The sequence below is a fragment of the Xyrauchen texanus genome, chromosome 48, assembly GCF_025860055.1.
Source record: "Xyrauchen texanus isolate HMW12.3.18 chromosome 48, RBS_HiC_50CHRs, whole genome shotgun sequence".
NCBI lineage: Eukaryota > Metazoa > Chordata > Actinopteri > Cypriniformes > Catostomidae > Xyrauchen > Xyrauchen texanus.
Window position 1 is genome coordinate 11,894,755 of NC_068323.1, and position 11,036 is coordinate 11,905,790.

At 38.9% G+C, this 11,036-nt stretch overlaps 1 protein-coding gene across 3 annotated transcripts in view; it reads right to left on the reverse strand.

Moving 5' to 3' along the window:
* Positions 1 to 10,553, reverse strand: part of LOC127639827 (dual specificity protein phosphatase CDC14AB) — a 48,655-nt gene extending 38,102 nt beyond the window's left edge. For 2 of the 3 annotated variants that reach the window (XR_007970021.1, XM_052122083.1), the window contains exons 1-4: positions 9,650 to 10,553; positions 9,230 to 9,320; positions 7,918 to 7,993; positions 4,305 to 4,397 (exon numbers count right to left, since the gene is read on the reverse strand). Coding sequence is in view for 2 of the 3 variants with exons in the window: in XM_052122083.1 (XP_051978043.1) it covers positions 4,305 to 4,397; positions 7,918 to 7,993; positions 9,230 to 9,320; positions 9,650 to 9,746 (357 nt within the window). In the remaining variant the exon portion in view is untranslated. The remainder of the gene's footprint in view (positions 1 to 4,304; positions 4,398 to 7,917; positions 7,994 to 9,229; positions 9,321 to 9,649) is intronic. The other variant, XM_052122082.1, reaches the window with a different exon arrangement.
* Positions 10,554 to 11,036: the final 483 nt, after the last annotated feature.

The following is an 11,036-nucleotide window of genomic DNA, read 5'->3' on the forward strand; positions in this document are numbered from 1 at the left end:
CACCTCAATCCGGGTGATCAAATCTCAGTTGCCTCTGCTTCTGAGACCGCCAATCTTATCATGTGGCTCGTTGTGCATGACACCACGGAAACTCATGTGGAGGCTCATGCTATTCTCCACGATCAACTTACCACACGGCCCATTGAGAGAGAATCATGAAACGCAACCACAAGGAGGCTACCCCATGTGACTCTACCCAACCTAGCAACTGGGTCAATTTGGTTTATTAGGAGACCTGGCTGGAGTTACTCAGCACACCCTGGATTCGAACTCACGACTCTGAGCTACCCAGGCCCCAGAGTCAAATCTTATCGAAATCAGAAAACAAACCAAATTGATACCCAACCCTGGCATTTAACTTGACCAATGTTCAAGAAACACATATGAAAACAATCATTGTTGCAATTACATTTGGAGGTGCTAGCCCTGCAGAAATTGCACACTTCAGCTTTAAGTCAATCTGTTGATAGCTTTGATTTCGAATGGGTTTAGTCACTTAGTTATGGTTTGTGGTAACCCACTCTTAAAATGCTCTCTTGCAGTCAAGAGACTTGCCAACAAATCTGCTTGAATGAACCATTGTAAAAGGAGGAACAATGTTCATGAATCAGACATCAGTACTTCCCAACCTTCTATTTAACCATTTTGCAATCCATGTCTTTCTATGTCCTTCTTTCTCCAACAAACAAACCCTCAGGAAAATTGTTGGCAGAATGTGTCACACAGATGAGATGCTGAGGCCCAGCACAATAGGGGCCTTCTCAAGTTGGGACAACTTGTCACGGCACAGTGCAGTCCCCACACACACACAAAAACAGACTTGCTGAAGTTCAGAGTTTAAGTGGTCATCTATTCCATTCAGCCATGCCAATCCCTCTCAATGACATCTGCTCCCCAATCATCATCATCATCATCATCATCATCATTTCAACAGCTTGATGTAAGAATACAGCATTGCAGTGTTAAAATCCAATAAGAAACCAAGTAAACCATGTTGCACCTCAGCATGAATAACACACCGGAAATGACCCTCAAGCACTTTAATGTTAGGGTATACTTGGTTTTTCTGTGTGGTGTTCAGTCTTGCTCACAATCATGCGCTCAGCCTTTCAAAGTATACTCATTTGACTATGAGCCCCTATGGACGTGTTCAACGCACGCGCACTACGACTGCTTTGTGATGCTCTTTTAGCACAGTCAACGGAAGATGCATACACAGATGGTACACAAAAAATATGGAAAATAGAAAAATTAAATAGGCTGTACACGGACAGTCTGCATGTACAGTGCTGATGACGAAAGTTGTCAACCGAACAGTGCACAAGATAAAAATGCATCATTAATGCTACACATTTTATGCTTCACCTTTGTGCTAAATATTTCTCTTTTTTGAGATTGACCTTGAGATGCTGTTTGTCCCAACAGCCCTTTTCAAACAGACTTCATAAGGATTGTGGCTGGAGGAGAGCTAGAACAGAGGTCAAGTGACCGTGTTTATGAAGGCCATATCCGTTCAGCAGGAGAGCACAGCCTTGTAATTTCTGCACAAGCTCATGAAATATGCACCAAGTGAACAATTAGCTGAAGAGTTCTGCAGATTATGTTTCGTTCCATGAGATGGGTCAGTGCTTGTTTTGTGCCCTACTGTCCCATGTGACTGAGAATAACTGTGGAATCTCTTGGCCCAGCAAAATACTCCCCTTCACATGGTAAAACAGGGTTATCTGCTGCTGGATAGATCAGCAGCAAACATCTGCTGTAGGCGGAGGAGCACATGAAGGTTTAGTCGTCCCACACAAGCGTGGCTCAAAAACCTACTTTTAGAACATTAACTGAAAGATAAAAAACATTATATTGAAAAGCACAGCTATGCACACTGAGTGATGGGCAGGGCCAGAAGTAATGTGCCTGTAGAACTCCAGAGAAAAGATAATGGTTGGTTTTACTTGGAACCTCATTGTTGGAGATCATGGTAGTAAGTCCATCTTGAGAACAGTATTGGATTTATATGTGGGCATACTTTATCTCAAGAGATTTTTTTTTTTTTTTTTGAAGGTAGCTAAATGGAGTTTCCATTTAAAACATTGTTAAATTTAGAGCAGGATCAAAGTTCAGGCTAAATTGATCCACATAAGGTAAAAGTGGACATTCCTGGTAGAATACAGTGGAGGACAGCTCTCAATTTGAAGGTTCTTTGAAGGATAATTACAAATGAAAGACCAGGATCTCAAGTACTGCAAATTTTCTCTGGATCTTTAAGATTTCCCATCTAAAGTCATAAAGAAATATTCCAAATTCAATACAAGTTAAGCTCAAATCAACAGTGTTTGTAGTGTTGTGTAAAATTCGTAAATTGTATGGTTTATAGCGTTACGTCGACATAGCTAATTAAACTAATTGATAACGCTTTACACAGAAAAGTTAGTAAGCGATTATACCATACTAAAATCATGTCAATGCATATTTTGTGGGTACACTTTTGAAACCGTGATTATTCTTAGACCTTTTCAGTTCCATTTTACGTGCATCACTGTAACCCAGGGACGAGTCAAAATAAATTGTGGTAATCAACATTATGCCACGAATGTTATCATTTGAGTTTAACTTGTTGAACCTGGAATACTTAAGATGCCACAAGTTCCTAAATGAGAGTCATGGTTAGGATTCTAGAGTAAGAAGTCATTCAGACCAAATTAAATGAGCGAAAAAGCTGCACGCAGCGCAACAGATAGAATGGGTCAGTGTCTCGAGACAAGTTAAAACATTAATTTCACAAGGCTTACTGAAAAAGGTGCCAACCATTCAAAGACGCTTGCATCGAAAAACAATTGCTGCATTTTTGCTGCAGTGCAAAAACTGCACGACCACTTTAGTCCAATTTGAGAACAAATGACTCTTAAAAGGAAATCCTTCAGAGCGGTCCTTTATCTTCGGACGCACAGAGCCAGGTCATCAAATGAATGAGATGGAGGTCTTCATTGATAACGATGGATGAACAATGAATCAACGCCTCACTGATTGGATGATTATGGCATTGCGTAGTTAGATTGTTTATTGTATTGACAATTAATTTTTTAGGAAACACTGATTTAGCTTATTGGGGGGGGGGGGGCACAACAGAGTCAGATTATGTGGAAAGACAGATTACAATTCAGTATGGTCCTCATCCAAAGAAAAGAAAGGGAACATCAGATGAATGCTGAAAAACAAAAAAAGGGCCAGGATCAAGCAAAAAAGGATCCCGATATTGGATTGCACCACTGCCACTTTCAGTTCCCTAAAATTTCAATTCAAACCTGGATCTTTCCTGTACGTTTTAAAGTGTGACTCACATGCACAAATTGTGCATTTGGCAGAAACAAACTTTTGGAGGACATCGGAGAAGCATCTCATATACCACTACCTCTCTGTGTTTCCATTTAAGACTCATTAATATTTATGAGGACAGCCTTCTCACTGAGCTTATTTCATTGTGAGAGACCGTGGCTGTCAATGAGAACACAAGTCTGCACAAAGTGAAAAGATTTGCATGTTTTCAAAAAAGGATTAAAATATTTGCTGACCAGGTTATGAACATTATGAAAATATTGGTGCCATGCCAAAACATTGGTGCCTTAAACATCTCAGAAAGAGGGCAGTCATTTGAAGAAATGGCTTATCAGAATGGTAGACTTGCCCACATTACAGCAGGCACAAGGGCCTTTTACATGGCATAGCATTCAAACAGTGCCATCGGAGCAAATAATTCTGCCAAGTCTTTAAATTGTCATGAAGTGGAAGCCTAGAGACGTCCAAAAGCACAATCAGGGGGGCAAATTGGTATTGTTCACATTAAAGCGAGCAACTTTATGGTGAAGGCTGGTTAGATCAGCGTTTCAAAAACTTTTTTTTAAATGTAGTGGAATGGGGCACACTAGCATATGAGCCAGTCAAGTACAGGATTATTGAGCCGCCACATTGCGGGGATGTATCACTCTGTCATCAGACCGTTGCCCTCCCTGAGGGGGAGGCTGGAATGAGGATGCTGGCAGACATCAAAGAAGACTTTGTCTGACAAAGCATGCACACAAACATGCCACATATATGAAGATGTTGATGTGACATGTCCCTGACGCCAGCAAATGTGAACGGGGAGTGGGAGGATTGTTGGTTTTGATGCTGACGCATGGAAAAACACAGCTGAGCATTTGCAGGGCCTTGACAGATTCCACCCAGGGTGTGATTCTTCAATGCCAGCAAAAGTAATTGATACAGTTTTCCAGTGAAAAAGACGGGAAGAGAAACAGAAGAGACAGGATACTCACAGCAAAGGCACCGATGAGCACAGCAGCGTTAGCCCTTTTGCGCTGGTCAAAGCTGGTGTAGTGCACAATCCGCTTTCTGGTCAGTGTAAAAGACTAGAAAGACAGACATAAACGTATTACATGCAAGTAGAGGACAAAAAACACTTCAAATATGCAATTAAATGCAAATGCTTCAATCAAAAATTGCTTTAAGCTTTAAAACTGTTTCCATTACAATAATTTAACATAACAAAACTTTTATCAGTCGCCAGGCTTGGTTTTCACTAAAATAGCATTAACATAAGATGCAAAACTCGCATATAGTTAAACTTGATTTCCAGTATTCATAAAAATATAATTTGAACAAAAACAATAATGAAAATCAAATCATTGGTTTGTGTGCAAATACATACAAAATAATTAGCAAGAAAACAGCATGAATGATTGCATAATAGCATGAATAGTTAAAACTCGGCATTTCACTCAAATAGCCTATATTGCATAAAAATAGCACGAATCATTCAAGTTTGGTTGTTTAAAAACTAAAATTACGATCCTTAAACTTGGTTTTGGCTAAAATAGCAGAACAATTGCATTAATAGTTAAAACTTGGTTTGCCTAACATAAAAACGGCAATCGTTAATTTAGCTTTTGGCTAAAATCGCACATTGCAAAAAAAAAAAAAAAAAAACTGGATTAAACATCTCACTCAAGTCACTTCAAACCAGTTTACAGTTAACATGACAGGTTAGATGTTTGGGAAATAGGTTATAAGAATCCCGACAACAACGTCAACGCTTCCGAATAACAGTAACTGTACTGGATCCGAGCGAAGCCCTCCAAAAATCTGTTACCATGTCACTCCACATGGTGCAGTCAAAGGGTGTGATAACATCATACATAAATCAATCTACTTGCACAACAATTTGTTGAGATTCAAACTTGCCCATACAATAAATATTCCAAAGCTCTCTAGCCCAAGAACTTGGCAGCATTGAGATATTACATTTTCTTATTGACCCTTTCTGGATGCAACTTTGAAGGATGGAAATTGGCCACCAACAACTGAGCAACAATGCTAGTTTGGTAAATGAAGATATTTTCACTAGAACGGTCTCAGTGCCTTCTCTTTTCACTGAATCAAAGTAACAGGGGTGAACACTTTTTTTCCTTTCCAGCCTAAACCGATAAGCAGAACGAGCTTAAATCACTATATGGCAGCATCCACATGCAGGAGGTATTTATGCTAGTGAGGGGAAGAATGAGCTGTCAAAATTAACCAATCAGAACAGCTTACCACAAAACTGACCGTTCTTATCAGATTGTGCTTCAAAAACACCAACTTCAGATGGCATAAGCGCCGTTCAGCAATGCAAGAAAGCAGATCTGATAATCAGACTTGCAAACCAATGCAATGGTGTTGAATCCACTAAGAACTGCCTTAACTGCAGCTTACAAACGGATCCTACCAAACATCACTTATTAGCTTTTGCTTTTAAGTTTCCTCCAGTGTACAACCAAACATGCAAGCCCAAACTGGAGAGGCTAGAAAAAGAAAAAAAACAATGCCATCCCTATGGCAACAACTTGTAAATGGCAAGACAGGCAGGGACATTTGCGTGTGGTTGGATGGGTGTGGACACGAAGACAGTGATTAAAACAGGAGGAAAACACATGAAAAATCATTCATGACTTTACCTTAAATATTCCAAAACATGAACACATGAGAGAACTACACCTTGCCAGCTTTAGAAACACAGAACACAGGGATGAAAAAAGGGGTTGATTATTTTTTTATTCCTTTCTGGTAAACCCATATACAGTTGATGCTCATAGCTGAAGAAAATGGAAATGTTGCAGAATGAATCAGTGCATGACACAAACTTAAAGAGTCTTGTTTGCTTTGGGTCTGGTCGTCTTGGCTGACCTCTCAATTTAGGTTAATTGGAAAATTAAGTTGGAGTTGTTTTAACCATTTTATGGTCATAAAAGTTTGATAAATGTACTACTACATTTCTGTTATTAGCTAGAACAATAGAACATATTAGCACTGTTCCAACACCTGATGAGCAACCTACCGAGACAGCATTATAGACACGCTCAATGCACAGGGCTGTTCCAAAAGATAGCAGCATAGCAAGTGTCTGTTCAGACCATATCAGTCGTTACGCTAAAACGTAAGTTTGACGCAGTGCAACAAACAGAACAGAACGCAGGTGTCGATACGTATTTTTAACAGTTCAAGTTCTTTTTAACTTGACATGACATCTAATAAAGGCAGCACACCTGCACAAGACTAAAGAATATACGGTGCAATAATCAAAGTGCATGTTTATATAGAAAAACTATTGAAAAACAGTGCAGACGGATGAAACAAACCCTTAGGTTCCTTCTTTTGGCCAAAATCTATGAAAGCATCACATTTGTCCTTCTCGGAAAAGGCAATTAGAGAATGCATTGCATCGAGGTCGGAGTTGAGAAACAAATCAAAGTTTGTGGACAAATCAAGAGAAATGTTGAAACTAGAATAGTCAAATTAGTCATTAGCATGTTGCTACGCTAATGGCAACACTCGACTACATAAAATAAAAAAATAAGTAGCATACACAAATATTGTGTCCAATAAAAACAGTCCACCCCACTTAATCTGGAAAACAATTTTGTTTGGAAACAAAAACAAAGGATGTAGCCTAACATCAAGTTTCCTAACGTCGTCATTTTCCAAAGTATGCAGTACTAGAAATCGCTTTCGAAATTCTCTATTTTCTGTGGTGGAAAACTCCATTCCAGGCATAAACATAGCAAAATCAATACATTTTCAAACGAAAACATATTTGCGTGGACATGGCAGCTACCCATATATGCAGTAGACTGCAAGGCAGCTCACAAGGTTTTGGAAGAGAGGTAGTGTATTTTCACAGGAGCTAACCAAATGTGGTATATCCAGGATTCTTCTACCTACTGCTATACATTCCCAACCAAATAGTCCCCTGTAAATAGATGTGACAAATCCAAAGACTCTCCCCCTCATCCCAACTTATGTGTGCAGATCAGACGGACATCTAATCCTCCAACATAAATCCTTAGGACACGCTTGAACCACATGCGGAGCCCAACGCTGGTGGCAGTCAATGAAGTCTTACTAGATAAAAGGCAGAAAGTCACTTCAATTTCCAACATTGGGTTATGATAGAAGAAAAAGATCTGGCCTAAGATATCATTTGAATAATGTAATTCAATTTCTCAGCACACTGTGAACACTATAAAAGAAAACTACAATGAAAAATAATGGTGTCTGATGCGATTTGTCACATTATGTCCAACATCTCCATTTGTTCCCATCGTAGTCATACGATGACAGAATTTTCAAATGGGTGAACTACGCCTTAAAGTGAGGGCTGAACAAAACTTTTTCTAGCTCTAACCGAAGTTCACTACGGGGTCATTAAGTTTATATTACCATCCCACATTACAAACAAAGGAAATGACAGCGCGATTCAACTGCCCAAAATATCTTCAATGCAGTCAATGCCGGGGTTGTAGGTGCAAATTCCTCATTGTTTTGAATTGCTGTACCTACATAATGCACATTTTTCAGGAGGGATGTAACAAACCAGGCAGGTGTTCCACTCACCTTAAGCTTTTTGTTGAGCTTACAGCAGTATCTGTACAGCATAGCAAGGTTGAGGGGCCCAAAATCTGCATAAAAGCTAAAAACAAAGAGAAGGAAAAAATAAATAAAAAAATTTAATTTAATTAAGAAAATCATCCATTTCCTAGTTTACCTGGTGGCCACAGTGGGCCAAAAACAGGAAACAAGCCACAACGGATAAAATAAAATTGATTTAGACAGGCAAACAGTGGTAAAGAAATCAGATCAGCTCCAGGCCACTCAGTGCCTTTATTCTTTAAAAATCTTTATTCAAACTTTTATGATGTAGTTGTGGTACATTGCCCCTTTAGAAATGTACAATGCACATGACGTGTTTATTCCCCCAACAGCAGCTTTGCAACTTAATTTCACATATTTGCAATGTACTTGCTCATTATCACTCTCAATTGCGATGATATGTGCCCTGCGGCTCAGGGGGCCTCTTAACACTTGTGCGACCTTAAGGACATTTTTGGCTTTGCTTTGTTTTTTCAATCATTATGGCTGTTAATGCCAATGGAATAAATTTGGCCAAAAGTGTGTATTTTTGGGGGAATTTTACATTTCAACCTCAGTTCCTATCTATTCTGCAGTGAGGCACTGTGTACACAAAACAGTTACACTCAGGCTCTTAAGGACAAAAATGTCCCCATTGAAGCACATTAAAGCTGCAATATTTGATCCCAGTGCCATTAAAGAATAAACTCATGAATTCTATGATATTATGCTTTAATACCACAGTCCTGGCTGCAAAATTTAAATGTAATACTCTCCATTAGATGGCACAGTTTCTCATGTTTAGCCTATGGAGCAAATACAATAATTATTTTTTCCCTCATTTTCTGTATTATAGAGCCCTGCAGGTCAACTAAATAAATGATGCAGCTAAAATTGTGTGGGTGTGTTGGTATGGATGTCAGAATATGTTTTGTACGCGTGTACTGAGAAATGTGTGTGTGAGCCCGGCACAAAAAAAAACAACAGTGGCATTATGTAAACAAACTGGCATTTAAAGGGTTAAATCCTGAGAATCAAGTGTTCGAAACTATTTTGTCCACTTTTCTGTCAGAAAGACGCTAAAAACAGCAGGACTATTTTATTTAATTTTTTTCAGCAGGAAATTCAAAAACTATTTCACAGGTCCATTGTAGAACTTTGGAGATAAAACAAATGAAACTTTGTAGCGCTTTCGCTGAAGGAAACGTTCGATTAAGCGTTACGTAACAAACGTTGGAACGGTTTCCCGCCTGCTGAGGCTTTCAGGAGGTAAAACACTGAGGGAGGGAAAACTCACTTTTCGTAAACAAACTCCTCATCCGTGCTGAAGTAATGAGTGTTTGCGGTGCTTTTCGGCTTGCTTCGTAGGGTGGCAAAATAGAGTTGATCTGGAGGGGGAAACACATATGGTCGATTAAACAACCTGGAACAGTTATAAAACAGCCATTAAAGGCCCTTTAAGAGGTGAGACTTTATTGTAGGCTTGGGTTAATCAACCAGAAGTTATCCAACTGCAACTTTAACTACAGTACAAACATTAACTTTAATCAGCATGGCAAGACATTTTATTTTGATTGCTTAATTTGAAAGAAATTAAGTTTTCTGCCCAAATTTGATGGTCGAAGTTTATTTCAGTCTCTGAGGCGACACAATTAATTATTTTGACTCACTGAATCAAATGTATTCAAACAGAAGATGCCCAGCAAGTTCAACTCACCTTTTATGAACTCAGAGGCGCCTATCAAATCATTCTCTTCTGCCATTTTAAATAAAGTCGTGAGAATCGCGGAATGTTTTACGTTGTCGAGAGTCATCAGAGAACAAGTTTGGCGCAGCTATTTCACAGAAAAGAACAAACTATTGCTGGTATGAAAATCAGTTTCCTCTCTACGGATGCAACTTCTCTCTTAACCGATGGCGCAAATATTCCGAGTAGTTTAAAAAAAACAAAAAGCCCCAGGATATGTTTAAACAAGGCACTTAAAAGTCTAGTGGCATTCTCCCACGCGTAAATATGCACCGATATTAGATTTCTGCTCGGCGAAGTCACTTGTTATTGATTTGGTTGACTGTGCATGCAAGACAATTGCCAAGTAGTAGTCCAGAAGGAAATTAATAACAAATTAAACTTCCCAATCTGTTAAAATAACTCAAGGTGCGTCATTTCGACAGCGTAAAAGTGCCTGAATGATCAACAACGGAGATTATTCCCTTATGAGAAACGCCAATATCGCCGAGTTATAAATCCGTATTCGCGTCAAACTGGGTAGATATGAGACGCGCACTGCGCTATTGTAATTATTCTGCCCTGGTCATTAGGTGGAATTTTTTCTAGTGCCATGGTCGCAGACAGTCAAGAAATATCTTAAAGGGACGTCATGTGCTGTCCTGTTGTCCAATCAGCAGCATGGAAGGATTTTACTTGGGTTAACCCTTAAACGACCAATCAGATAACAGGAAGACATCATACTTCAGGTCAGGATCCGCGTTGTAATTCAATCTATTTGAGGTCTGTCTGTCTATTTTTCTAGCTGTCTGTATATCTATATATCATCTGTCTGTCTGTATGTCTATCTATCTATCATCTGTTTTTCTGTCTGTCTGACTATCTATCTATTTATCTATCTAACTACATGTAACTGTCTGTCTGTCTGAATTAATGACTATCTGTCTCTCTGAATGTCTGTCTAAAGGACTATATCTATCTATCTATCTAGCTAGCTATCTGAATGATGATCTATCTGTCTGTCTGTCTGTATATCTATATATCGTCTGTCTATCTATAATCTGTTTTTCTGTCTGTCTGTCTGTCTGACTATCTATCTATATATCTATCTAACTACATGTAACTGTCTGTCTGTCTGTCTGTCTGAATGAATGACTATATGTCTGTCTAAAGGACTATATCTATCTATCTATCTGAATGGTGATGTATCTGTCTGTCTGTCTGAATGAATGAGTGAATGAATGAAGGACTATCAATCTATCATCTGTCTGAAAATCTGTCTGTCTGAATTACTATCTTTCTGTCTGTCTGTCTGAATGACTATCTAACATTTGTCTGTCTGAAGGACTATCTTTCTGTCTGTCTGTCTGAATGATGA